General features: G+C 50.4%; 1 protein-coding gene across 2 annotated transcripts; it reads left to right on the forward strand.

Annotated features, from left to right (window-relative positions):
• The first annotated feature begins 1,118 nt into the window (after positions 1–1,118).
• Slc37a2 (solute carrier family 37 member 2) lies at positions 1,119–24,982 on the forward strand. 2 transcript variants are annotated; one of them, XM_048448794.3, is made up of 19 exons: positions 1,119–1,273; positions 14,168–14,249; positions 14,718–14,811; positions 14,926–15,004; positions 16,281–16,416; positions 16,625–16,701; positions 17,418–17,584; positions 18,049–18,086; positions 18,297–18,449; positions 18,772–18,862; positions 20,182–20,244; positions 20,568–20,653; positions 21,261–21,309; positions 21,439–21,512; positions 21,725–21,803; positions 21,928–22,025; positions 22,245–22,309; positions 22,515–22,570; positions 23,961–24,982. In XM_048448794.3, exons 1-18 carry the CDS (start codon positions 1,152–1,154, stop codon positions 22,543–22,545), a joined length of 1,584 nt encoding a protein of 527 aa, XP_048304751.2. In that variant the 5' UTR covers positions 1,119–1,151; the 3' UTR covers positions 22,546–22,570; positions 23,961–24,982. The 2 variants fall into 2 exon arrangements, with proteins under 2 accessions (XP_048304751.2, XP_048304768.2); XM_048448811.3 differs by lacking the exon at positions 22,515–22,570.
• Positions 24,983–26,588: the final 1,606 nt, after the last annotated feature.

Genomic DNA, 26,588 nt, shown 5'->3' on the forward strand with positions numbered 1-26,588 from the left:
GGCATTTGTGCCTCCTGTCTATTGCCTTTCTCCCTCCTCCAACCTTTTACCCCTGGCCTTGACTTGTTGCCTGCATTTCTGGCACTAGACCCATACTACCAACTGCTGGTAGTGTCCAAGGGTTTTACAACTTTGCTTACCCTCTTTCTGCGCTATACCAGGGCTGACTAGCCAAGTCTATTATCCTGAGTCCTCCCCTGTTTGGTGGAGTTGTTGCTGCAAACTCTGTGACCTTCCTCTGAGGACTGGGCACTCCTAGGAGTTAGGGGTGGGTGGGGTTAGGGCTGAAACCCATTTGCACAGCCGCATTCCTATTTTATATTCTATTAACAAGTTTACTTTCCAGGCGAATACTCCCCTTTCCACCCTTTCCCTTTCCCTTTCCCTTCTCGGTATTTCGTCCTTGGTTTCCTATACAGGAATCTCACAATAGCGTCATTTTATAGGTGGAAATGCACCCTGGTATCTTCAAACTAGAGGCACTCATTTTTATGAGCACTAAAGACCTTTCCTTGTAGCTCTTCACTGCCACCTGGCTGCTGGCCTCTAAAGGGGAGATTGGAGTGCTGGTAACATCGTTACTGCGGGCAGAACTGGGTATCTAGTGTAGGTTTGGGAAAGATCCCCGCTGTCTTAGTAAGCAGTTTGGAATCTGAGCAGGCAGGACCAGAACTTGAGAGATGGGTTTAGGGCTAAGTACTTTTCCTCCTTGAGACTCTTCAGGGCTCCGGGTGAGCGATAGCACTCAGATCACCGGTTCCACTGCGCTAGCTCGCACAGAGTGCCTAGTTTGCACTGTATCAGGGCACAGCACCACTCAAAACAAGTAGGACTGCAGAGACAGGACGTCACACAGAGTTGATGACTTGTAGGATTGCAGTTTTCAGTTCCCCCTCCCTCTTGAGTACTGAAACGGAAAAGCACAGACCAGAAAGGGGAGCCCCAGGAAACTCAGACGATCGGTCTCTGACACAGAGGAAAAAGTTCGAGAAAACAGATGGTAGTGCACAGAAAACAGTTGCTAGCGAACTCTGAGGGATAGATAGCCGGGGTTGGCTGTAGGCACGACCCAGAGGGCAGGGAGGTCAGGTGCAAGGGGCGGGGACCCTGGCTGGGGCGGGCCAGCCGGCGGGGCATTTAAACAACAGTCGATGGTGGCGGGGACTCGCGCCGGCTCTGTGCCCTCTTCCCAGCTCCGGTACCGGCCACGCAAGATGCGGTCTTCCTTGGCTCCGGGTATCTGGTTCCTCCGTGCCTTCTCTAGGGACAGCTGGTGAGCAGGGCTGGAGAGGGAGGCTGCCGGGACGCTCAGAGACGCACTCGGGCGGGCGGCTGATGTCTCTGATTGTCCCTGGGGTGGGGGAGGAGGTTCTAGCTTTTTCGAGCCCGGGCTCCTTCAGTGGCGCAGGCATGGACGGTTAGTAACAAAGACCTGTTAATTCCACATCAGCCCAGACTAATGTATGACCCTGGTGAAGAACAGGCTGCCTAAGAGTCTTCATCCTTCCGGTTTGTCACCCGTATCTGCAAACACAGGCGCACAGGCGGGTACCTGTAGAGTACCTCCAACTCTTAGTGTAGCACTTAGGGGATCTGGATTTGCCTGTGGGAAACCGAGGCCAGGGAATGGCAGTATATAAAGGTGGCCAGGAATCTTTGGTCCCATTTTAGTTTATTTTATTGATTGAATTAGGTAACAGAAGCCAGAAATCACTGGTTCTGGGAGCCTGCCTGGGGGCACCGTTCCAGTCTCAGGGATGCCTAGCTAGGGTAGGTCTCTGGGAGTAGAGCTGCCACTCCCCCAACACTGGGTGGTCACCCTTAAATTGTGAGCTGGCTTTCACAACGCTGTCCCAAGACCACAAGATCACCCATCTGCTGGGAGAAAAGGTTTTGGCCACTCTCCATCAGAGCAATGTGCTTGGTCTGTGACGAGAGGGGGGAGGGGACGAGCAGCAACTGGGGGGGGGGTGTTAAAATATTTTGTTGGTTGCCATTGTTTATAAACTATAAAACTTAACACAGACTGGGCAGATGCTTAGAGTGTGATCTATTTGGCCTGGTTGAAACAGTGTTCGGTTTCCAGCGCTCTCAATCAGGCTGGTCATCACATACAATATCCTTTAGATGGTTTATCTGGTCCTTTCTAAATCTGGAACTATTAAAAAGTTTTGTGTTTTCAGAAAGATATAAAACGACTCTGCTAAGGACTTTAGCTTGAGCCTGGGTTAGAGAGTATGCCTCCCTCCCATCATAATGAAGGAGCAAGAAGATGTCATAATTGGAAGGAAAGAGGCTTGAGAGAGAGAGGAGTAGGGAGTTGCTGTTTAGTGGATGTGGGTAGCAGCCATGGTTGCACAATGTGAATATGCTTGCCGCTTCTGACTTTAAATTTAAAGGTGATTGAGATAACTTTTCTTGCTATGTATATTTTACCACAATTTTTAAAAGCATAGTACAAATCAACTCATTTAGACATTAAGACTCGATGCCATTTCACTAGCAAACGTATTTTACAAGACTTATCTGGTTAACTACCACTTCAGAGAATAAAATAGTTCAGTGCCAAGAAAAACTAAAATCAGGATAAATAACAAACCAGATGCAGATAGCCTGGAGAGTGTCCTCTCCTTGACACGTAGTTGTTTTCTCTATAGACTCCATTTCAGCTTTTTTAACATCTCAAAATTTTTGATCATACAATAAAGTGGATCTCCTTAGATTTAATCTCATTGTTTGCCCATGTACAGCAAAAGCATTAATTTACCAGGTAGGTCATGCTAAGTTTGTGTTACTAGAAGTTTCCATAAGGAAACTTTAAAAAATTAATTTAATGTGTGTGTGTAGTTTTCCTTTAGTAGGTGGTGCGTGTGTGTCCCCGTGGAAGCTAGAGGTCAACCTCAGGTGTCCTTCAGAAGCCATCCCACCTTATTCTTTGAGACAGAGTTTCTCTCACTGGGACCCAGAACTTGGCACTCAGCTCTACGGAGCTTTAGGTAGCTCTCACCTGTCTCTGCCTTCCCTCTCCGGGTGCATCCCTCTCCGGGAGCACAGATGCAGCGACCATTGTGGCAGGCCTTTAATGTGAGCACTGAGGATAACACTCAGTTTGTGCAGCAAATACCTTGCTGACTGAGCCTTGCTCCAGTCTCCCATAGGTAGTCTAGCATTGTTATTGGGTTTTCATACTCATTTTACTATTTATTGTCTTGAGGTGCCAAGGACTGTCTTTATCATGTATTACCTGCTGTATCTATAAATTTGGGCAGATCCTTCTTTCTCTGGGTCCGCTAAATATCCTAAGGCTTTTAGACCCGAAAAACCGAGCAACTTTCTTCTACCTGTGAAGACCAGGAACTCAGAAAACCATTTCCTTGGGAGTGCTCTGTTAGTATTGACTCCACACTGTGAGCCTCAGTTCTTTCTAAGGGTCTAATATAGTTATTATTACATATCCATCCTTGTGGAAGACAGTATCCAGTCAAGGCCTTGGTTACATAACCAGCTCTTCTAAATCTGTTCTTGTTAAAAAGAAAGAAGAGATTCTTATGGAAGCTTTACAAAGAGCCACATTGCCCTGTAAAACAAGACTCGGAGTTTCTGGATTTTAGTTTACAAAAAATACAACACTGTTTAAATTGCTGTGTGTTATGGATCACTTAAGAGGAAAGAAAAAGGTCTTCCTTCTGCGGGCATCCTGAATAGCATTTCAAGCATAAGTGACAGTCACAACAGTTCACTGACTCCTGTGCTTATTAGTGGTGGTCCTTCACATCTTGGCTTAGCAATCCCTGGAATTCAGCTCCTCCAGAAAGAAGTCTCCTGATCATTCACCACTGTGTACTTAAAGTTGTCCAAGTGGGACTATCAGAAGAGTAAGTGTTCAACTTATAAAAACAAACAAACAAACACAATTTTTAGAGAGGAAAACCTTAAGAGAGATACAACACAAAAATTCTGAGTTGGGCTGGAGAGATGGCTCGTCCATTAAGAGCCCCAGCAATGCTTCCAGAGGACCCAGGATCTATTCCCAGCACTCACATGGCGGCTCACAACCACCTGTCACTCCAGTTCCCGGGGATCTGATACCTTCTGGCTTCCATGGGACCCAGGCAGGCAAGTGGTGCACAAACATGCAGGCAAACACCCTCATACACATTAAATACATTCTTAAAGAAAACCGAGAATCATTCACATAATATCCCAAGACTATAAACAACCAAAAAGAGTCGATTCGGAGTAGGTCCCTATCCATCTGATTTGTAGGTGAAGACCAATGGCCTGGAAGATGCTGTATTTCAAATTAAAGAAATGGAGTTGTAGCCTACTCCATTTTATGTTACTAAATGTAGTAACATTTTAGCTGGTAGCTGAAAGCACAGTAGGCAGCTCTACATGCTGCAGTCAGACAAAGCAACATCAGGATCAGTGGAAACGTGGCTAGGCCTGTAATTCTCTGCTTCTCAGGAAGCTGAGGCAGGAGGATTGTGAGTTCAACTTGGGCAAGTAAAGGGATCCTATCTCAAAATAAAACATAGAAAAAGGCTAAACATGTAACTTAGTGGTAGAGCACTTGCCTAGCACATGCAAAGCCCTAGGTTCAATGCCAAAATTTAAAAAAAAAAAATGGACAGAGAGGGCATCCAGAAATCTGAGTAACTTCTCACACAGAAATAATATCAAATGATAGCATTTTATCTCTATGTTTAATGTAGACAAAACTGGTTATCTCTTCTGATTTCCCCCACGGTTCTAACATGAACTGATGATATTCATATGACGAGCCTTGCTAGACTCAGCGCTTCTCTTTCTAAAACGCCAAAGAGCAAATCTAGGTGATTTTTCAGGAACCTGATTTTCAAAGTTCTGTGAGACAAGTCATCAAACCTGAGCCTGCTTTGCAAGATCTTAACATACTAACTGCTTCTTTTCAGACTTCCTACTTGAACCTATTACAGTCCCAGGCAAACCACACTCCCTTCCACAAAATCTTTCTTATAACTAAGCCAGGCAAATGCTCTACCACTGAGCTACTCCTTAACCCTGTGAGGGTGAATCATGGTAAAGAATCTGTCATATGTCAGCCTCTCAGTACAGGGATGTGCACAGTACAGCCTTCTACACACACATCACTTGTGCACTGTCTGTTAAAAGCAAGATCTCTAGCACATACTGGCCTTGAACCACTTAATGACCTTGAATTTCTGACCCTCCTGCCTTCCCCCCCCCCCCCCACTACGAGCCTCCTGCCTTCCCCTACTTAGAGCTGTGATTACGCACATATTCCACCACTTCTGGTTTATGTGGTACTAGGGATGGAAGCCCAGGGCCCTGTGTATGCTAGGCAAGCACTCTTCCAACTGAACTATATCCTCGGTCCCACTTGCACACTTCCGGAAGTGCGACTCTAGCTACCATAGTCTCCAAAATTCTACCGTCTCCAAAGTTCAGGATAGATGTGGCTAGGAATCCTTTTACCACTGTGTGTTGTGAGTTACTGACTCTGGGGCTCGCAGAGACAATGAAGATGTCGCCCCACCTTCTTGGAATTAATGGTAGGATCTGGAGAGGTGCTGTGGACACAGCAGTCATCAATCCTTTTTTTACTTTGTCCTATTCATGTGTTTGTTTGTGTAACTCTAAGGATGGAACCCAGGGCCTCGTGTGTGCCAGGCAAGTGCTCGGCTACCGAGCTACATCCCCACTCCCACGCTAGCAATGTTAGAAGTAGTGCTGCCCGCCCTGAGTGCCGAAGGGTGATGGGTCAAATGGCCTGTGTCTTTTAGAGGTCAGCTGAGTTGATTTTGAAGAAAACTGCCTCCTGGAGTATGTCTGATACATGAAGTTTTCAAGATTAGAGGTAGACATTGCTTGGCACGCAGGACGCATGCAGCCGTGGTGGTTCTCTCTGTTTTTGTTATTGATGATCACAACAGACGGATGCTAACACGTGCACATTTCCTGTGCTAAACAAACCATGAGTCAAGACGGAGACCACAGGAAAAGGACGAGCAGTGTGAAAGAAAGTTAGAAATGAACTCTGTCACACACAACTTTCACACTGCCCTGAGGAGAGCATCGACATAGACTGAAGATAGCAGCAGGGAGTCTTGAACTCTTCTCCTGAGAAATAAGGGTAGCAGCAAAGCCTGCGCATAAGATTGCCGCAGCGTTCAAATGGAGAGATTTGAGTGGGTGCGAGGCTTGTGTTCAGCCCAGAAGCTTAACCGCTGGCTGTCATTCTGCAAGCTTTCTGTAGGTACTACTTTGTACTGGGCAATATTAATTTGTCTTTTTCTTTTTTTAATGAAAGGTTAGTTCTCCCATGGGACATGCTGGTAAACGGAGACACAGAAACGCATGTGGCTTGTCAAACATTGTGTTGCTGGCAAATGGCTGTACTGGAGTTGATTCTGGGTTAATCCGACTCCCAAGCCTTTGGTCTTCCCAGTGTACTCCTGATGATCATGTGGGTGGAAAATAAAACCCACACTGTCATTTGACTTTAGACAAGTCAATCTCTATGAGGCTACATTTCCTTCACTACACAAGGAAAATGACAACCCTCATATCTCAGGGTATTGAGATTAAATGAGAAGTTTGATTTTTTACATTTACTTAGTTCTTTTCGAAAAAAATATTTTTAGCCAGGTGGTGGTGGCACACATCTTTGATCCCAGCACTCTGGAAGCAGAGGCAAGCAGATCTCTGTGAGTTAGAGGTCAACCTGGTCTACAAAGTGAGTTCCAGAAATGCCAGGGCTGTTACCCAGAGGAACCCTGGGGGAAGGGAGTAGTGTAAAAAAAAAACCCAAAAAGTTTAACTGAACTTATCACTTTCCTTCCCTCCAACCCCTCCCATGCCCCCCTCAAGTTGATAGCATCTTTATCTTTATGATGTGTATGCAAGTGGAATGCTTTTTAAAGTGCTTAGGCTAGAGAAATTGGGATTTGCTAGGCAATTGAAATTTCTGTTGTAGAAGGGATTCGCCACTTGGGAAGAGATCACCTTTGACTCAGCGAATGGGGCAGCCTTTGTCTGCGGACTGGCTGTCTGGTGCTCCAGCCAGCAGGAACATAGCTTGCAAGAACACAGAGCCTGGAGTGGGGTTGTGAGCAGGTGGCACCAGGTGTGTGGAGGCCAACAGAGTCTGTGGAGTTTCCACCCAGTGGGCGTTACTCCACCCCATGTCAGGACTGAGCAGACAGCCAGTTTGTGGTGTTCCTGAGCCACCAAACCCCCAGAGGGTCCATAGCCCTGGAAATGCCCGGTGTTGGTGTCTGCATGGGCATCTTTCCAGAGAGACGACTGTGGCCAGTGCATACAGGGCTGGGTGAGGAGGAGAAACTCGGGACCTGGAGGAGGGTGACCCAGCAGCTGGATGAGCAGGAATGGGTGTGGAGGGAGATAGCTTTGGCAGAGGAGGAGCAGGAGCTGGACTCCTACACTGTTTGTGTTCGCCCCATTCCTTAATCTTCCCATGGGAGCTGGACACGGAAAGGGCTGACAGATGGCTCTGTGCTGTGGAGTTGGTGTGGAAGAGAGAGCAGAAAAACAGTCAAGCACACACCGAGGGCTGCTGCCTGTGTCAGATATGGGTGTGCCCAGTGTATTTGTTAGTCCTTGTGACGATCTTGTGTGGTCGTTTACTCTTTTATTTTAAAAATAACACCAAGCCTTGAGAGGTTGAACAAGTTGCTCCAAAGTGACAGTAAGTTAACAGAACCAGAAATGAAGGCTCAGCTTCTTTTGGCTTGCCTCTGATGTCCTTTTCCCTATTCTGTAGCCAGAGGGCCGAAATCAGATCTGAGACCCAGATGGTTCCTGTCCTTCGTCTTATTTTCCTGGCTCCTGCCAAGAGGTGCTCGATAAGGGCAGCAGAAGGAACTGCTTAGGGAGAGCTGTGAAGGCTAGAGCCATGTGCCCTGAAAAGGAGTGATCCCCAGAATGCTGGGAGTCTCACCACCTTCCTGTCACCCAGCGCGTGAGCCCAAGGCCCATCCCCCGCATCTTTATTAGCACAGCTCACAGCAGCTGCTTCCTGGGCTTCCCCTTTTCTCCCCGGTGTTTCCTCTTTCCCTCCTTAAAGGACAGATCTGCCTGCCCAACCCCCACCGCTCCGAGTGTTGCCAGTCTGCTCAAGCTGTGAGGAATGATCTAGGAGGCCGCTTGGAGTTGTCTGTGTAGCTGGGTGGAGACCTTTCTCTGTCAAGCTGTAGCCAGTGCTCACGGAGGCCAGAGTTGGGCAGTCCCAAAGAAACACCAACACAAAGCACAAAAGCTGCCTTGGATCTGCAAGCAGCTCCGCGAATGCCATGCTTCTAGTCCCGTTCTAGCTGGGATTGAATGTTGGATCAGAGAGATCCAGGGGACCTAAGACCGGGCCCCAAGATCCTTCCCAGACGAGAAACCACTGTCTAGTAGCCACAGGAAGTCAGAACATTCCAGATGAAATTTATGGTTAAGGAGATGATCTTTTCTTCTTTTTGGAGAGAAGGAATATATATTTGAGAAGAAAGCCAACTAGGGGAGCCCCGAGTGCTCAGAAAGAGTGAATGGGCGGGGCTAGGAGCTACAGCACAAGGTGTCACTTAGGCCAGCTGGAAGGTTGTGAAGGGAGCAAGTTTGTGGGCTTTATAGGAGTAGAGCCCCGGCCAGACCCCACCGCCAGCTGACTGTCACTAAATTGGCCTGTGTGGTGCTGGCGCTGGTGTCACCGCTCCTCTAACGTCTAGCTTAGGCATACTCAGGAGACAGCAAGGGTGAGGCTAAGGTCAGGCCTCCTGGGGGGTCCTGGAAGGATGTGGCCCTCAGTACAGCCCCGTCCATCCCTGTTGTGCGCGCAGCCATTGCTCAGAAGAGTGGTGCTTTCACCTGTTAGCCATCTGAGCCCTGTCATTTCCACCTCTCAGAGCAGTGCCTCAGACCCAAATAGAGGAGGAGGACCAGAGGCATGGGATTCCATGGGCCTGCTCCCTGTCCCATGACAGCTTTCTCCTCAGAGGCCTTCCCAGCCTGGCCTGACCCTGCTCACTCTCGTACACTGTAGGCATGACACAGGACTCTGCCCTTGGGCACCTGTTCTTGCCTGACCCTTCCCCACTAGGACATCTCCCAGTATTGACAGAAGGCTTGATGGAGGGTGAGGGTGGCATCGTCCTCATTGACCCTGGTCTGGTTATTATTCTACTCAGCCCTCTCTCCTCTCCAGAACCACTGTCCCCAGAACAGGCACACCCAAGAACAGGTCACCAAGTTCATTTCCTCAGGAAGAGCGCCAAGGTCACCTGCAGCCACTGTGGGGGCCGTCCCAGGTTGAAGCAGGGGTGATGATCAATGACAGAGTTGAAGCCCCATTGTCTCTAAGTCACGGTCAGGTCAGGGAAGTAGCTGTGGAACAAAGGAGGAGGCAGGGAGCAGTGATGAGAGAGAAGAGGGGCCCGTTTCCACCTCTCCCAAGATCAGAGGCTGTTCTTGGGGTTTTGTTGACTTGTGGTGATGGTGAGGAGAATAATTAATTAAGGGTGGTGTTTGTTTATTATCTACTGCTACTGTGGGACACCTTGTTCCCTGTTCCTAGCCCAGAATCATTCTTAGTGCAAAGTCTTAATGAAGTTGATAAAGCTATTATCAAGGTCCTGGCAAAGAAGAATTGGGTTGTCAGCTAACAGTTAAGAGATAGCTGGTCTCACTCTATCTGACTTGGTTATTCAGTAACCACTATCTGGTGGTGGAGGAGGTGGGACTCTAAGAAGCGCCACCCCCCCCAAAAAAAAAGCCTTCCGTCATGGGGCAGCTACCCCCACATGGAGTGGTCTATGTTCCTTGGCCCCTGGCCTGCTTGTCCCGCCCAGCTCTGCACCAGGATGGCCATCTCCTGCCTCATGACTCTGCAAGTCTTCTCCCTGCATCCCCTGTGGGGGCTTCTGGTTGCTGAGGGGAAGGAGTTATGAGAAGTGAAACCTACAGGTCCTGCCCTGCCCAGAGTCCTCAGCTGTCTGGCCTGTGAAGGAGCTGGAGTTCTGCAGCCTCAGTCTAGCCCCACCCTTAGTCTTACCCCCCTCCTCCCGTTTCTGGGCCTCTTTGAATGACAGCACCTGGGGCCCTTTCATGAATACCTGAAAGGAGCTAGGCTAGTAGGAGGCCTGGCTCCAAGTAGACTGGGGCCCAGTCAGTGTTGTGACTTGGAGCTTAACCTTCCACCCTTTAGAGGCCAGGCAGGAAGTCCCAGAGGAGACCAGTGTCAGGTTAACACCATGCAGCACAGCCTTGGAACCCTGACTCTCAAAGGTCATGTCCTTCCTGCTGAATTGGGGGTCCAGTTATTTTGTTGGAGGTTGGGATATAGGCTGGGCAGGTTTGAAAATAAAAATCGCAGATCAGATGCCAGTGTGGACTGATTGATCTCCTGTCTGCCCCCCAGAAGACCTCAGCTACCCAGTTTCCCTGTATGGTTGCAGACTCTCTCCCACCCACCCTAAACAAGGCAGGGCACAAGCAATCCCAGGTCTTTGTGTCTTAGGAGACCCAGGTAGGTCTCCTGGAGAGGTAGGGAGGAGGGACTGATGGCCTCCTAAGTTCTGTCAGGCAAATAAAGGTCCAGAAATCCCCTTGTAATAATAGTGAGAGCTGCCTCTAGTCCTTCCGGCTCTTCTTCACAGCTAATCTAAAACAGTATCAGCCATTTTTAAGCATCCTCTGGGAGTCGGGAGTGCTGTAAGCTCTGTAGTAAACATCTCTCAGTAGTTCCGGGAACAAGGTGGAAGAAGTACTACTTCTCAGAGGAGTAAATAAGTTTAGGGAAGAGAGCTATCTTTGCCTGGTTCTAAGTCCTTACTTTTGTCCCTATAGACATGAGCTTGAAATTGAGGGCATCCTGTGAGGCTGCCATGTCCCCACCTGGCTCGTGTCCACAGCACCGTTGTCTAGGAAAGCCCAGCCCTTCTGACGGCTTCTAATCCTCCTCAAGAGATAGCCCAAACTTGACTTCTCGGCACACAGGGCCTTACCTGACCTAGGTCCTACCTCATTCCTTTCCTCCTCCACTTGACTCAGTCTCCTCTTCCAGATATCTGAAGCCATGCGGTGTTCCCAAGCTAGCATTCTTATTTCACACCTCGGTACCTTCCCCAGGGTTTGCTCCCTGGCACATCCCCCTGCCCAGCCCTGGTTGACTTAGCCATCTCCTGCATGATTTTGAAACCACCTCTCCTTTTCCTGACACCACTCCCATCCCAATGGTTTTGTGTCCGCCTGTACTCCCTTGTCACCCAAGGCTTCCTGCTTTTATGGCATGGTCCGCTACTCTCTGTTTTCCCCACTGACCCGTGAAGTCCAGAAAGCAGGATCTTCCTTCCCATTTCTCTTGCAGTTGTCAGATCCCTAGTGTGGTGCCTGTGACGTGGGAGGCGCTTGAATGGATGCAGAAGTAATCTTGTTTTTATTTTTTTTTCCCAAGAACATCAGGGTGTTAGATTTGGACATGACTATGTCTCTTCTCTGCGATGGCTTTTCCTACCCATGGTCGGGAGGGATGAAACTCTGGATGAAAGGGGCATTGAGCAGAGAAGAATGCACACCTGAGAACTCAGATGGATAATATCAGAGAAAGATGGGCTGGACCTTCCTCCCTGGGAAGCTCCTGGTGTGCGGGAGGAAAATAGTGTGAACACTGGGGTAGAGGTGAAAGGGGAAGGACTCGGACAGCTGGCTTGTTCCTCTAGTGCCGCTTTGGTTCCGTCTATCTCATGAGGCATCTAGAGTGTCTAATGAGATGCAGCCTTACTTTCCAGGTGTTGTAGGAGGCTGCTTGTTTCCCGGCCACCCAGACTCCAGAAATAATCACACAGAAACTATATTATTTGAAATACTGTTTGGCCTATTAGCTCTAGCTTCTAATTGGCTAGCTCTTACTTACTAATTTAACCCATTTCTATTAATCTGTGTATTGCCATGAGTAAAGTTTCAGCATCTTTCTCCAGTGGGGTTACATGGCTTCTCTTTGACTCTGCCTTCTTCCTCCCAGCATTCAGTTTAGCTTTCCCTGCCTAGCTAGGTTCTGCCTTGCTATAGGTCAAAGCAGATTTTTTATTCATTAATAAAAGCAACACATAGACGGAAAGACCTCCCACCACCCAGGTAACAGGAGGGTCTGTTATTGAGCAGCCGTCACTGCTGGGCTCTCAGGGCAAACAGTGGGACTGGAGTTCCCAAAGGTCGTTCAGAACCAGAAAGGATCTGGTATGTTGTGACTGTGGCCACACATCCTGGCAAGGACCCTGGCACCTCTATGTGGTCATTAAGATAGTAGTCACAGCAGCTGAGCTGTGTGGCACGTAAAGGTGAAAGCACAGGTACCCAGGGACTAGGATGAGAGTGAGCGAGTTAGGGCTGATATTACCGTCACCTACAGTTGAAGAAGCCAGAGGCAGAAGACTAACCAGGTGAGTGAGTGGGAGGTGTCACTCAGTGCTGTCTGCTTTCCCCTGGATTAGGCAACAGCCCAGTTAACTATAGGGTTGCAGTTCCCATCCATCCATTGTTCTTTGCCTTGACTGGCTGGGTCCTCTCTCTAACAGAGAATTCTAGAAATCCCTGAACTAGGAATCAGCTATGTGTGTGTGTGTGTGTGTGTGTGTGTGTATAACATATATGTGTGTGTGTGTGTATAACTATAACTATATATATATGTATATATAACTATATATACACATATATACATATATGTATATATGTGTATATATATAATTGGTAGACCTGGAAAATTTCAGTGTCGTTAAGCTTTTTGATGTCAGTCACTGGGTCAGGCAGGCATCTGGAGGTAACCTTGGCTTCCTCGGTTCCTAGAAGACCTCTGTGATTGACACAGGTGTCTCGGAAACAAGTAGCCAAGGAGGTGCTTTGAGATTAGGTTTCATTATGTCCCCAGGCTGGCCTCAGATTCCCAATCCTCCTGCCTCAGCCTCCTGAGTGCTGTCACAGCAGGTGTGCATCACCATCCAAGGTTTAAAAGAAAAAATACAGAGCCATGGAAAGAATAGAAACTGACGACGTCCTGGCAGGAAGCTGAAGTCCAGGACGAAGTGAGGCAGGTTTGACAGCTCAACTCAATTAAGGTTTTGCAGAAACACCTTTTGTTTCACAAGTGGTGGCCCGCATTGCTTAATTACGGGCTTGGGGGAAGTGAGTTTAGAGTCTGGAGACAGATTACCAGAAAGGGCAGGGTGAGTATCCAAGTGTCTGCCTTAGGTTCATGGAGCCAAGGGAGAAGAGGACTCCAGGGCCTGCTTGCCCTTCTCCCCAGCCCTTCTCTTTAAGGAGCAGAGGCATGAGTCTTCCCCTAACATTTGACATTTTCTTCCAGGTTGGTTTGTTGATTGGTGGGCTAGAACTCAGGGCCTCGAGCGTACTAATCATGTGTTCTACCACTGAGCTGTCCCCTCAGCCCCCCATTCTGAGGTCTAGTTCTTCCATCTACCTCCTGGTTCCCGGTTGCTGAATCAGCTCAGCTGATCCGTTGCTGGGGAAACAGTGACTCAGGGGAGCCCTGCAGGATCCTCCCTAGGCCCCACGTGAGGTGCAGCAGCTATGGCGCGGTGGAAACTTGGAGTGGCTCTTGATTAGACTGCTCTTTCCATCTGGCCAGCACATGAGCTAAGAAGTAGGTCAGGGGAGGTCACAAGGGGTGTGTGAGCCACAGAGGAAACCATCACCTTTCTGTGGAGCGGAACTGACCACGAGCCAGGGACCATGAGGGAGAGGACTCAGGCATTGTCACCAGCTGTCCCAGTTGAGTCATCTCTTTCCGTAGTCTGGACCAAGTTGGCTGTCTTCTAAGCACAAGAGAAACTGGACCTCGCTCTGGAGAAAGACCCTTCTCCCCTTTAACTCTACCCCATGCCCATCATTTCAGACATTTAGAGAATGATTCAATTCCCTGTGGCCGTAGTTGCTCCACATATCCAGACACAGAGACAGCCTTGCTGCAGTAAGACCCTAGAAGGGCTAAGGGTTGGAAAGAAGGGGGCCGGTTTGCTCGTAGGCACTCCTGACCTTTGCCCTGGGAGCTTGGGTCTAGAAGAGAGCCCGAAGGTAAACCGTTGGCGCTGAGGCCTTGAAGGCGCGGTGGCTGGGCCTCTGCAGACCGTGCTGCCCCTCTCTCCTCCAGGTTCCGTGGCTTCATCCTGCTGCTCACCTTCCTCGTCTACGTCTGTTATCACATGTCCAGAAAGCCCATCAGCATTGTTAAGGTGAGGCTGGCTGGTAAGGGAGAGCGTTCTGCAGGGCATGCTGGACCTGGCAGACATGTGGGCTGCAGTTGGCTGCTCCAGACCTCAGGCCATCACCTTCCAAGTTCCTTTTCCCTGGTCGCTGGGACTGTTCCCTCCACCTGCCAGATACCCACTGTTGGTGGTTCTTTCCTACAATCCTTCTGCAATGTTTTCCTACACATCCCCCCTTTTTCACCTTCCAGACAGCAGTGTTGTTTGGTGGGGGGAGCTGAGAAGGCAGAGGTTTTAGGCTCTGTGGATTCCATTCATGAGCGTCTTCTGCCCACCAACCCCTTCTGGAGGAGGTGCCAAAAGGAGGAAGCATGGATTATGGTGGGAGAAGCAGTGCTGCTTGGGACTGAAGAGCAGGTTGCTTGCTTCTCTCTGGGCCGAGTGGACTCCAGGGGACAATATGATCCCTGACCAATGTGTGCCATTGCCTTGCAGAGCCGCCTGCACCAGAACTGCTCAGAGCTGGTGAGACCTGAAAATGACACCCACGATCCCAATGATACTACCTGGTGCAGCTGGAGTCCATTTGGTAAGAACTGGGTACATGGCTGCTCTCTACTCCCCAATTCCTCTTGGAGAAAGAAAGGGACTCCTGTGGGGTCAGCTACCCAGCCAACTTTTTGTCTTTCCCATCTGTTTTCAGACAAAGATGACTACACGGAGTTACTGGGAGCTGTGGACAACGCCTTCCTAGTGGCTTATGCCATTGGCATGTTTATTAGGTAAGAGAAAGGCAGAGCCTGTGCCCATTTGGGTGTGGGGGTGGGGTAGATGCTTTGTGACTACTGCTTCTCCTGACTGACCTGGGGCTGCAGGCTAAGGCAGGAAAGCTGATAATGCCGAGCGAGGTGTGGGCGCAAAGCCAAGGCCCCACCCAGGCCATTAGCCCATGGCCAGTCTCCTTTCTTCACTGTGGTCACCACAGTGTTCCTTCACCTGCTGCCAGTGGACAGGAAGCATCGGTGGGTATGGACCAGGGTCCTCTAAGCCCTGGACATGCAGATTCCAAAAGACAGCCTACCCAGTGCTGTCTAAATTACACAGCCAGTGTGGGTCTCACCCAGCGGCAGAGCTTGCTGTCAGAAATCACAGATGGGACAAGGCAGGGTGTGACCTCTGAGGAGTTCATGGCCCAGTAGAAAGACCCTTATCTTAGCAGCTAATTGAAAATGGTTGAAGCGCTGGGTAATCAGGCCGTGCACTGGAATTGAAGACGAGGAGTTTAGGGAAGGCAGTACAGCTGAGCTCTGAAGTGTGAAGAGCCATGGACATAGCCGTGGGGAAGGACACTCAGGCTAGAGGCGGGAGTGAACACCTACAAATAGGGAACAGCTTGGAGTGCAGGCCGAACCTTCACAGGGTTACCTGAAGGGGAACTTCGAGGGACGCAGCAGCAGGAGACAGGGCTGTTTGCAAAGGTCGTTTGTGGAGGGCCTGCTCCAGGCTCTGGAAAGGGAGAACCGAAGGAGGAGTTTACATAGGTGTGAGGGAGAAGCTGAGGTGAACAAGACAGGTTATAAAGAGCAAGGTTATAAACTCTCACTGCCTAAGAAGCTGAACATCGGGACTGCTGATGTTTCAGAGGCCTCTCTGCTGAAAGGAGGAAGGAGAATTTAGAATTTAGAGTGTTGAGCTTCCATTGCTTTAGGGAAGTCCGAGTCATGGTACCCGAAAGGCAATCTGCATATGACACTAAAACCTGAAGGGACACATGGGAACCGAAACCAAACAGCAGGGGATGTGCTGAAAAAAAATAAATAAATAAAAGGCTTGGTCAGCCAGCAGGGAGGGGCGTGACAGCAGAATTGTCAAAGGAGTGTCAGATAAAGCAGAGGAGCCTTGGAAGTGAGGGCTGGGGTCAGTCTTGAAATGCAGTAGGACACTGGTCACCACGGCCACAGTGGCTTCCACAGTGGCTTCGGTAATATGGATAGGAGAAGGAGGAGGTAGAGTGGACATAGCATTAACCTGGAGCTCACCCCCTGTCTTTTTCTCCAGTGGAATCTTTGGGGAGCGGCTGCCCCTCCGTTACTACCTCTCAGCTGGAATGTTGCTCAGCGGCCTGTTCACTTCCCTCTTTGGTCTGGGGTACTTCTGGGATATCCACATGCTCTGGTACTTTGTGCTTATCCAGGTATGAGTCTGTCTTGCACTCGAGTCTTTGTCTCCCTCAAAGAGAGGTCCCTTGAGGCCCCTGGCCATCCCCAGGTCAGAGCAGACTGGGATGTGGTCTCCTTGCTTCAATCTCAGGCTCCTGTGTCTTCCCTGCCCCTCAGCCACGACACTGAGCCTCCTCCACTCGGGATGGTTGAGCTCACTCTTACCTTCCCTTTCTTCTACAGGTCTGCAATGGGCTTGTTCAGACCACAGGCTGGCCATCCGTGGTGTCCTGTGTCGGCAACTGGTTTGGAAAGGGAAAGTAAGTGTCATGAGGGGGTGGGAAGGACCCGGGGGTACAGGGGAAGTGTCCGGAGTACTTTCAGGAGAAAACATTGGAAAAAATGTCTTCTTTCTGGGTCTCACCCACTGAGAAGAAACATCTCTGGAGCTAAAGGGCAGTGCTATTTTTTTCATCTTTAGAAATTAACCCATAGAGCAGACATGCTTCTCATAACAGGTTTATTTCAATTTTTTGATTAAAGGTAAGATTTTTGGATTTTTGTATAAGGTGGCCTGTTTTTACCTTCAGCATGCTGGTCTGAGCTGTTCAGTTCTTTGCTATGGGGGCTGCCCACACACACTGTTTTTGCAGTGTGCATGGCATCTCCCAACTAGATGCCAGTTTCAAAGCTCAAGTCATGGGCATTGAAAATCTCGAGATGTTTCCAGATGTCCCCTGTGGGATAAAATCACCCCCAGTTGAAGACTCCTGTTTTAGGGTGATATTGATAGGGGTCAAAAGAGAAGAATGAAAGATTTGTGACTTCCCCATGCTCAGAGTTCCTGTCTGTGCTTGCCCGGGGAGCTGGCTAATTCACCAGATCTCAGCCCGAAGCTTTCTCTGCATTGTCCTTGGGGTCCCTGAGAATCTCAGTTGTGCACACGTCCTGGAGGCTAGAGGCAGCCAGTCTTCTGGGCTTGGCTGGACGGGGTATTTTTCCTGATTTTTATCCCTTTTCCTCCCCTTTTCTTTAGGCGGGGATTTATCATGGGCATCTGGAACTCCCACACGTCTGTGGGTAACATCCTGGGCTCCCTGATCGCCGGAATCTGGGTGAACCATCAGTGGGGCCTGTCATTCATCGTGCCTGGCGTTATCACGGCTGCCATGGGCATCATCACTTTCCTCTTTCTTATTGAATGTGAGTGGACCCTTCCACCCCCATGCTCTAGTTAGACATTCTGTGAGCATTGGGTGATGAGCTCTGTGACCCCGAAACTGCCCTTTACATCTGTAAAGTGAAAAAAGTTCTTGCTCCCAAGCATTTCTGAAGAGGGACATTGTAGTTTAAATGTTTCGTCTGTAGTGAGTGCTCGCTCTGCTGGAGGGTTGTGCCTCATACATTCAGATGGCTACTGTTTTTTTCTCATTCTCTGACAGCCCTGAGTTGGCAAGGTCAGGTGTATCACTACCAGGTCAAAAGCAGTCATAACACAGTTCCTAGAAGAGGCAGGCTGGCCTAAAAAGTCTGCTCCCTTAATGCTGGGGCCCATGCGGGGCATGTAGGGATAACTCTACATTAGTTTGGACCCACTGTAAAGTGAGGAGCTAAACTATTGGCAAGCTTCTCAGAAAGGTATTTGTCCCCCACCTCCTTCCCCCCAGATCCAGAAGATGTGGACTGCACCCCTCCTCAGCACCATGTGAGTAGATCATTCCAGCCCTAGCCCTGTCCTCCTCACAAGAACTGGCCATGGGAGGGCCCACAACCTGGTGGGCCTGCCAGCCCAAGAGAGAAACATACACCTCCCCCAAGGATGGGCGCCCCCTACCTCTCACCTGGGCCGTCCTTCCCATTAGAGAAGGTTGGTAAGTGGCCCTGCCCACAAGGAGGGATCTTTTTCTTTGCTCAGGATGACCTGGAGAAGGAACGGGACAACCCTGAGGACCCTGTGAGCAGTCCCTATTCCTGCAGGGAGAGTAATGTGGACATCGCAGCCAGCTCCTTCAAGGAGCCAGGCTCCGAGCCTGAAGCCATCAGTTTTCTGGGGGCACTCAAAATTCCGGTGAGATGTTTGTGGGATGCAGGGAGGAGAGTCTAGAGTTTCCACTAGCTATCAGGGGATAGGGTGCGTGGGGGGCAGGTGGCACCAAGAATTTCTGTACAGACTGTAGGGCGGCTCCTTGGGAAGAGCAGTATAGGAGGGCTGTCTCGACATGGCATGAGGCAGTAGGCACATTGCTGCCATTAGGATGGGGTGCATATTTGGGGTTGCTTTGTATGGGAGTGATGACAGTCATGGGGTAGTGCTATACACCGATGGGACCTCCACTGGACTGGGGCTCTCTCAAGCACCTTCTCATTGTGTCCTCTCTTGTGCTGCCCAGGGTGTGATCGAGTTCTCGCTATGTCTGCTCTTTGCCAAGTTAGTCAGTTACACCTTCCTCTACTGGCTGCCCTTGTACATCTTCAATGTGGGTGAGTCCCAGGGGAAGAAGAGCTGAGAAACAGGGTCCCTGCTGGTGCAGAAAGGACACCGTACCTGAGTGTAACTCTGGTAAACAACCTAAGCAAAGCTGGGCCTCTCTTCGGTTGGGAGATTTGCTTGCTTATTTCAGTAAGTAGGATGCTGAGCCCCATGCGCTGTCCCCAGCCACCGGCCCCCTGGGAGCTGAGTTGGACCTTAGGAGCACAAAGTTCTGTCCTGCAACCCTCTTTTCTACAGCCTGTGTAGGGGGGGCTGCTTGGCCCAAAGGTGGGTGGAGTCTGCCTGGAACACCTCTGCCTCATGGAAGAGGCTGTGTGGGGCCGTCTTACTCCATGGCCTTCAAGGCTCTTCTTCCAAGGGCCTTTTGGGCTACTCTGAAGGACCTGCCCCCATGCGATGGCCACTCTCCAGTGCCACCACCCAAGGATGCAACAATGGAAGAGGTCTGCGGTGGCTGGAAGGGCTGTTTGCTCTCCACCTGCTCAGTCACTGCTTTGCCACGGATGGGGTAGCACACCAAAAAGCAGCATGTTCCACTTTCCTGACCCCCGGGATTCTGAGGGCTCCACCCCTTACCCAGGACCTTTCACCAGGGCTGTGTCACCCTTTCTCAACTCTGAAAAGGAACAATGGCCACCCTGCCACACACACATTTACTCTGAATGGGAGACCAAGAAACCATGGGGATTAGTCACCACCAGATCTTGAACTGTAGCTTGTCCCATAGCTCAACATGGGGGCCCCCTCTCTCTGGCACTGGCAGAATATGAGGGCAGTTTTGTAGGCATTGTGACCCTTTGTTTGGTGGCTTTGATGCTGACTTCAGAGTATGAATCAGCCTTGAGGGTGGAGTTACCAGTAAAGCTTCTAAATGTTCCCTTTTCTAAACCCAGGGTCCCCGCGTTCCTACAGGTCTCATCCTGTGGCTGTGGGCATTAGCATATTCCTGTGGCCTGCCTAGGAAGAGCCCTTATGGAGCTTCTAGGTCAGGAGTGGGTCAAAGAAATGGCTGGCTGGGCCAAAACCTTACACTCCAGAAGAAAGAGCTGGAGGCACACCAGGAGTGGTACCTGGCTCTGAAAGGTCTAGGTCAGAAGAGGGTATTGTAGGACTCAGAGCCCAAAGGAGTATACCCCAAGCTACTGCAAACTCACACTGTGGCCCTGGCCAATCACTTGGTCATGGGCCCTCAGCTTCTTCTTTGGGTTGGACCAGTGTCCCACAGAGACTCTTGCAGCTGTGGTATTCAGAGCTTCGCTCTGAGCCTCCCTGGGTATCTAATCATGCTTTTTTTGTATGTTTTCCATAGCTCACTTTAGTGCCAAGGAGGCTGGGGACCTATCCACACTATTTGATGTTGGTGGCATCATAGGTGAGGCCCTGTCCTTTTGTTCTGGCAGGCTGTCTTTCCTGCCTGTTCCTATGCAGAGGTGCAGAAAGAAGGGACAGCGGGTCATGACCCAGGCAGTGGATCCAGAGAAGAAAGACCTCCTGGTGTATTCGCGAGGCTGGGTGGGACTAAGAAAGACGGTCTTCGTGCTTTGGTTTCCTGGAGTGATGGGTGCAGGGGAAGGCTGTAGAGAGAGCTGGTCTTTCTTAAGGCCAGGCCAGCATGTGGCAGGGTGATGGGAAAACTGGGCAGCAGATGAGGAGCAGCTGTGTCAGGGACAGTGTGTGAGCGAGCGTGTGTTCCAGGTGGCATCATGGCCGGGCTCATCAGTGACTACACCAATGGCAGGGCCACCACTTGCTGCATCATGCTCATCTTGGCTGCTCCCATGGTACGTGTATAATCTCAACGTGCATGTGCTTATGATCAGATTATCTGGGGCCTCACGCCTGTGTGTCCATCTCCACGTTGGCATGCCTAGCTGTCTCTTTGTACATGCGTGCGTGTGTTTCCTGGGTGCACGTGGAGAAAGAGAAGTGACAGTTAGCGGAGGACCAGGCCCTGTGAAAGGAGAGGCACCAGCTGCTGCATGCTTTGACCAAGGAATAGTAAAGAGATCAAGTACAGACACCAGAGAAGACTTTGCGGGGAAGGGGAAGTTATAGAGCCATACCTGGTGGTACATGCCTGTAGTCCCAGTGCTTGGGAGGTTGAGGCAGGAGAATCAGGAGTTCAAGGTCTTCTTCAGCTACGGAGTGAGTTTCAGGGCAGCCTGTGTTGCATGACACGCATCTCAAAACAAAAAAACAAAAAATAAAAAAGAAATTTGAGATGACCATGGTTAGACCATCCATGTCTGGGACAAAGACTTGAGAAGTCTAGATGCATATGGCATGAAGAACAAGTGGTATGTGGCCTTCCAGAGCAGGCAGCTGTTCCAGACTCCGGTCTAGCTCAGCAAGAGGAAACCGGCTTCAACTGTCTCCTTCCTATTTCAGATGTTCTTGTACAACTACATTGGCCAGAATGGAATAGCCAGCTCCATAGGTGAGGAGGAGCTGTGAATCCCACACAGTCACTAGAGAAGTGGGTGCTGGGTCAAGGCCAGGGACTGTGACACACTGTGCTGCCCACAGTCCCTCATCTCTAAGAATACCATCTCTGCTGTCTTCCCAGTGATGCTGATTATCTGTGGGGCCCTGGTCAATGGCCCGTATGCACTGATCACCACAGCGGTTTCTGCTGACCTAGTGAGTGGGCTACTCCTGGCTATCAGGCTGGTCTGAGGGCTTGGTCAGGGGCTCTGTCTACAAGTCTCGTTCCCCTTCTTCCTTTCCTCTCTGTTGTGCTGCAGAATCCCCACGGGCTCTTTCCTTTCATCCTCGTTAGCTTTCTCCAAGCGCTACTTTTATCCAGTGGTTCTGCTCAGCTTGGGCCGTCCCACCCTACTCTGTCTCCCCAGGGCACGCATGAGAGCCTGAAGGGTAACGCCAAGGCCCTCTCCACGGTCACAGCCATCATCGACGGGACCGGCTCCATAGGTTTGTTCCGGGTTTGGGCTCCTGGCAGTTGAACCCCAGCCTTGACTTGGGTGGACCCCTAGGTGCGCTGCCCACGGTGGTCAGGGAAGGTATGCATCCTGTTTCATGAGACTGTCATGTACAGGTGCGGCTCTGGGGCCCCTGCTGGCCGGGCTGATTTCCCCCACAGGCTGGAACAACGTCTTCTACATGCTCATCTCGGCTGACATCCTGGCTTGCTTGGTAAGAGTTCTTGGGGTACGTAGCTGGCCATTGGGGAATGCTTTACGTCTACAGACTGGAACTCGGGCATAAAACATGAGGAATTCTGAGACGGTGAGCACATGGCAGCTGCCCTTTGCTTGGAATGTCTTCCTGTGGGGAGCGCTGTTTTCCTCAGCCGCCTGTCCTATGTGTCAGCTGAGCCCAGATCACAGTGTCTTCCCTTGGTACTCCCCACAGCTCCTCTGCAGGTTGGTGTACAAAGAGATCCTGGCCTGGAAGGCATCCCGGAGCAGAAGCAGCGGGTGAGTTCCCTGGCAGCGGACGCCCTGCTCCTAACCTCACTTCTGGGACTCCACCCAGTGCTCAGTTACTCCGTACTCATTTGTGCTGGTCCATTCTGGGCCTCAGGAACACCGAAGCAGCTCCTGCCCCTTGATGTGCTACTGGACCCCCATCCCACCCCAGACCCGCTAACCTTTCCTCTGTTGTCCCCGTGTGTCTCTGTAGCTCTAGTCTGGCCCTAACCCACCCGCGATAGTATTTTCCTCAAGTCCTATGAGTTTGTGAGTATTCTCCTCCGCTCTGACTAACATGCCATCAGAATGCGGGCTGCATGTGGATCCCGTCCTCTCTTCTGTGTGATTCCCCTGCCCCGGCTTCTCTGTTTCCTTGGGAGTAATACCTGGAGATTCAAGCTAGTCAGAGCATGATGCTTGGGAAGTGTTTCTCAGGGGATCTGAGACGCTTATAAAGGGCTTTGGACACACACATAGGGCAAAGCGGGCAGAGATACAGAATCCTTCTCTGAACCGAGCCTGAGCTGCAGGTGCCTCCTAAATGTCAGAAATCAAAGTCACCTGTCCCCTCTGCCTTGGGTGTGTGGACAAAGGCAACGATGAAATCAAAGCCTCTGGAACAAATTGCAATCAGAGTGGCTAAGTCCGGTGTAGTTTCTGCCTGGTGTCTGGTGGTGGTGGACATGGAAGGTTCATAGGTCAGTGACTGAGTCAGCGATTGGCGAGAGGCTGGGGTGCTGGTGACGGAGCGACTGTCCCTGGGGCCTTTCTGGGTTCCTAAGAAGGAGCTGGCCAAGCCTGGACCTGGGCTGGATGGTATACATGAAGAACCACCCCCTGGGGCCCTGGTAACCCTATACAGTGTCTGGGAAAGTATTCCGCTTTAAGAGGCATCATACAGGAGAAAGGTTGTGAAGCAGTACTAAAAGTGGAGGCATTCACAGGGTCTGTCCTGCTGTACCTGCCCTGGAAGAGGGGAACGGGGCTGGACAGTGTGATTTATCTCGGTTCACCTATATTCTCCAGGCTAGGCTTGAAGGGAGCCTGGGAGAGGCAGAAACGCAGGAAGGGAGGGGGGGATGTGGCGATCTGGATTGGAGGCCAGCCTTGGGCACTGTAGCTCACCTCTTGGCTACCTTGAGAGGCAGACGGTCTCATTTGAAGTGAGGAGTCAGTCCTGCCAGAACCTGAAACTGAAGCCAGGTTTGTGGGGAGAGCTGGCCTTTCTGGGCACCACAGCTCTCCAAGGCTGGTTCTTTCTGGAAGGCCATTAAGAAATGGACAGTGATTTACCGGGGCAGGGAGTGCTCGAGGCTGAGAACCTGAAGTCCCTGGACATTCTTGGTTTCTCTGCACACTCACCTCTAAGACCTTGGCAGACTCCTCAGTCTCTGCATCACTGAACATAATGGGGATGTTCCCCTCAAATGCCTGCTAGGGTGTCCTGAGGTTCTTAGCGAAGGTGGCCTATGTGGTTCATGCTTTGTAAAGCAGCCACATGTGGCAGAAGCACTTTATTCTCCATATTCTCCTGGCTTGTTAGAGCCTGCCCACGAAGTTAAAGGGAACCCTAATTATGGCCGGTACACATGAAAGGCAGAAGCTTATTAAGCTGTGGCTTACTTTCTCTTTCATCTCATCTCTCCTGTTCATGCAGATATAAACAAATATGAGGCCTCAATTGGAAGAGCAGCCTGGAGGGTACCCAAAGTGCTCTCCATGAGCAAGAGAATGGAAACTTCCATCACACAAGGTGAGGCAAAGCCTCCTTATCCAATCAGTTCTGCCCAAACCCACCCTGCCACTGAGGGTACAGAAGACTACGGGAAGGGACTGCCGAGCACCCAGCATGGGAAAATGGAAGACTCCAAGGCCCGAGCTCTGGGAGCTGCAATCAGAAGGGATGGGGCTGAAAGCGGAAGGGAAGACCTGTTCAGACTCTTACTTGTTTGAATTCCAAGCCAGGACCATGGTCTGGAAAAGGTGCCTATCTCCTTCCATGTTAAATTATAATCTCTGTAATTGGTCTGTACCTATGGGGGCCTCTCACCTTGTTTCAAAGGTGCTGGGCCTCTCTGTCCCTTTGCCCATCAACTAGTCTATGTATTTTCCCCAAGACCCTCTTCTCTATCCTCCACTGATCCTGTTGGTAACGCAGTCACTCTGAAGCATTAGCACTGCTCTCCCAGAGCCAAGGCCAGAGTGGAGCAAGGGGGCTGCCATGAGTACTGACTGGGAACTCACTCTTGGCTCCTGAGCATCCCCATCCTCAGAGTCCAGTACCTCCCTTGCCTCACCCTGAAGCTGCCCCAGTGGATGAAGACATTGGGGTCAGTGCTGTGAAGACTAAGGGGTGTTGGGCACAACTGAAAACGCCAGTGTGCCCACCGCATGGCAGCTCTCCCGTAGGCGTGAACAGGACAGTGGATACGAGAATGACTCAACACTGAGCATAGGCATCACATTTAGCAAGAAATGAATGTGACACTTGATTCATCCAAGTGGCCGCTACAGAGCAGCTGCCTGGAGCCACCTTGCAGCCACCCTCTTGCCTAGTGTTCTGATGCCCGTGTTTCTTCCACTCTGAGTTCTGGATCACGAAATGCCAGGCTGACTCCTGGCATTTCCGCCTGACCTCTAAGCTGCCCATCAGTGCCAATACAGATTTGTTTTCGCCAACTGTGCCTGTGCTTATCCTTGGTGGGGCCTGGCATAGCAGCAGCCGTGGGGCTCATGAGGGGCAGTGAAGAGGCGTCACGGGACCAAAGAGATTGGTATTCTGAGGCTGCTGTGACAGCTGCCATTCCCAGAGGGCATACTCATGACATTGATAACACGTGCAATGCAGCTGGAGTCTAGAGCCCCCAAAAGATACAAACATTGCATGTCCTAGAATGCTGTGTTGGTCAGTGTATTCAAATATAAAGCTCATATGCCTGATCCTCACTTTGATTCTGCAGGGAGCAATCAGCCAGGAACCTCTTATATTCAAGACCTGGTAAGGGGCAGGGGCCGACACATGGTATTTTGCTCAGTACTCACACTATCTTTCTACAAAGAATTTTAACTAATGCTCTACGGAAGGTGCAAACTTAAGGCGAAGCCATGTTACTTCTAAACACCACTAGATGGTGACACCATCCCATGGTAGAGTCTTGGGTGGGCAGGCGGTGCCATTCTGTTTCAGAGAAGGAAGCCTGTGCACTTTTGACTCCCAGACTCCTCCCCACAATTCCTTGAAGGTCAGTGTCACAGGAGGGATTCTTGGAGGTCTCGCCCCTCCCAGCCTCATTATTTACTACTTTCTGTTTCCTCATCTAGAACAGGAATAACATTGTACCATAGCATTGATGTGAAAGGAGATAGTGCTGGTCACACTCGCTGCCCTCCCCTTGTCTCCTTAGCAGATAACACAGAACAGGAAAATATAAACAACAGAAACAAAAAGTTGAGGGCTACACCAGTCGTCAGTCCAGACCTGATGCGATGGCCCATAGGGGTGAGCCTGGTAGCTTCAACGGGACAGCTTCTGAAGGAAGAATTCATGAGCTTTGTATGACAAGGCCGCTGGTGAGAGGTGGAAGGCAGTGGATGCTCATGTGAATCTTGTCAAGCCTTCCTATGTGAGGCATGAGGAGCCAGGCCTGAGCAAACACATGCACTCCAGGCAGACAAGAGAGACACTAGAAAGCATCAGCAGATTTGTGGGAGCCCAGAGCAGGGCCTTGGGTACATGCTGGGTAAAATCACAAAGGTTGGAGGACCTCCCGAGATGTACCCTTTTGCACTCACTTGCCAGGCCAGGTTCTCCACAACCCCCTCTACCCACCCATCCCAGTTCTGGGCACAGTCTGTTCACCAGAGGCTCAGTACCTGTCTCCTCTCAGGCCTCTGTACTCACACGGGGCTAATGCAGGCACATTACGTTAATTAGTTATTCATTTAATTTAACTTCACATTTGGTCTCAATTAAGCTTAAAATGTTCTTCCTCATAGATGCTACAATAGCACGTGTAATTAAAAGGCAATAACTCTTTGTGTTTCTCCTTTAGAGATCCGTTGGGAGGCTGGGCTAGTGTATATGAGGAGGGGTGTGGGGTGAGGAGGAGCTGGAAGGAAAAGCGCCTCTTGTAGAGCTAAGCACTTTGGGGTCCCACTGAAGGTGTGAGGAGGGAACTAAAGCAGACTGAGCATGGGGAGGGTCGGTGCAGGAGCCCTGAGACTGAGATAAAGCAACAGACCTTGTCCACGAGGCATTGGGAGGAAGGGAGGTTGTGGTTGTAGA

The sequence above is a fragment of the Myodes glareolus genome, chromosome 4 (assembly GCF_982192425.1).
Source record: "Myodes glareolus chromosome 4, mMyoGla1.1, whole genome shotgun sequence".
Classification (NCBI taxonomy): Eukaryota; Metazoa; Chordata; class Mammalia; order Rodentia; family Cricetidae; genus Myodes; species Myodes glareolus.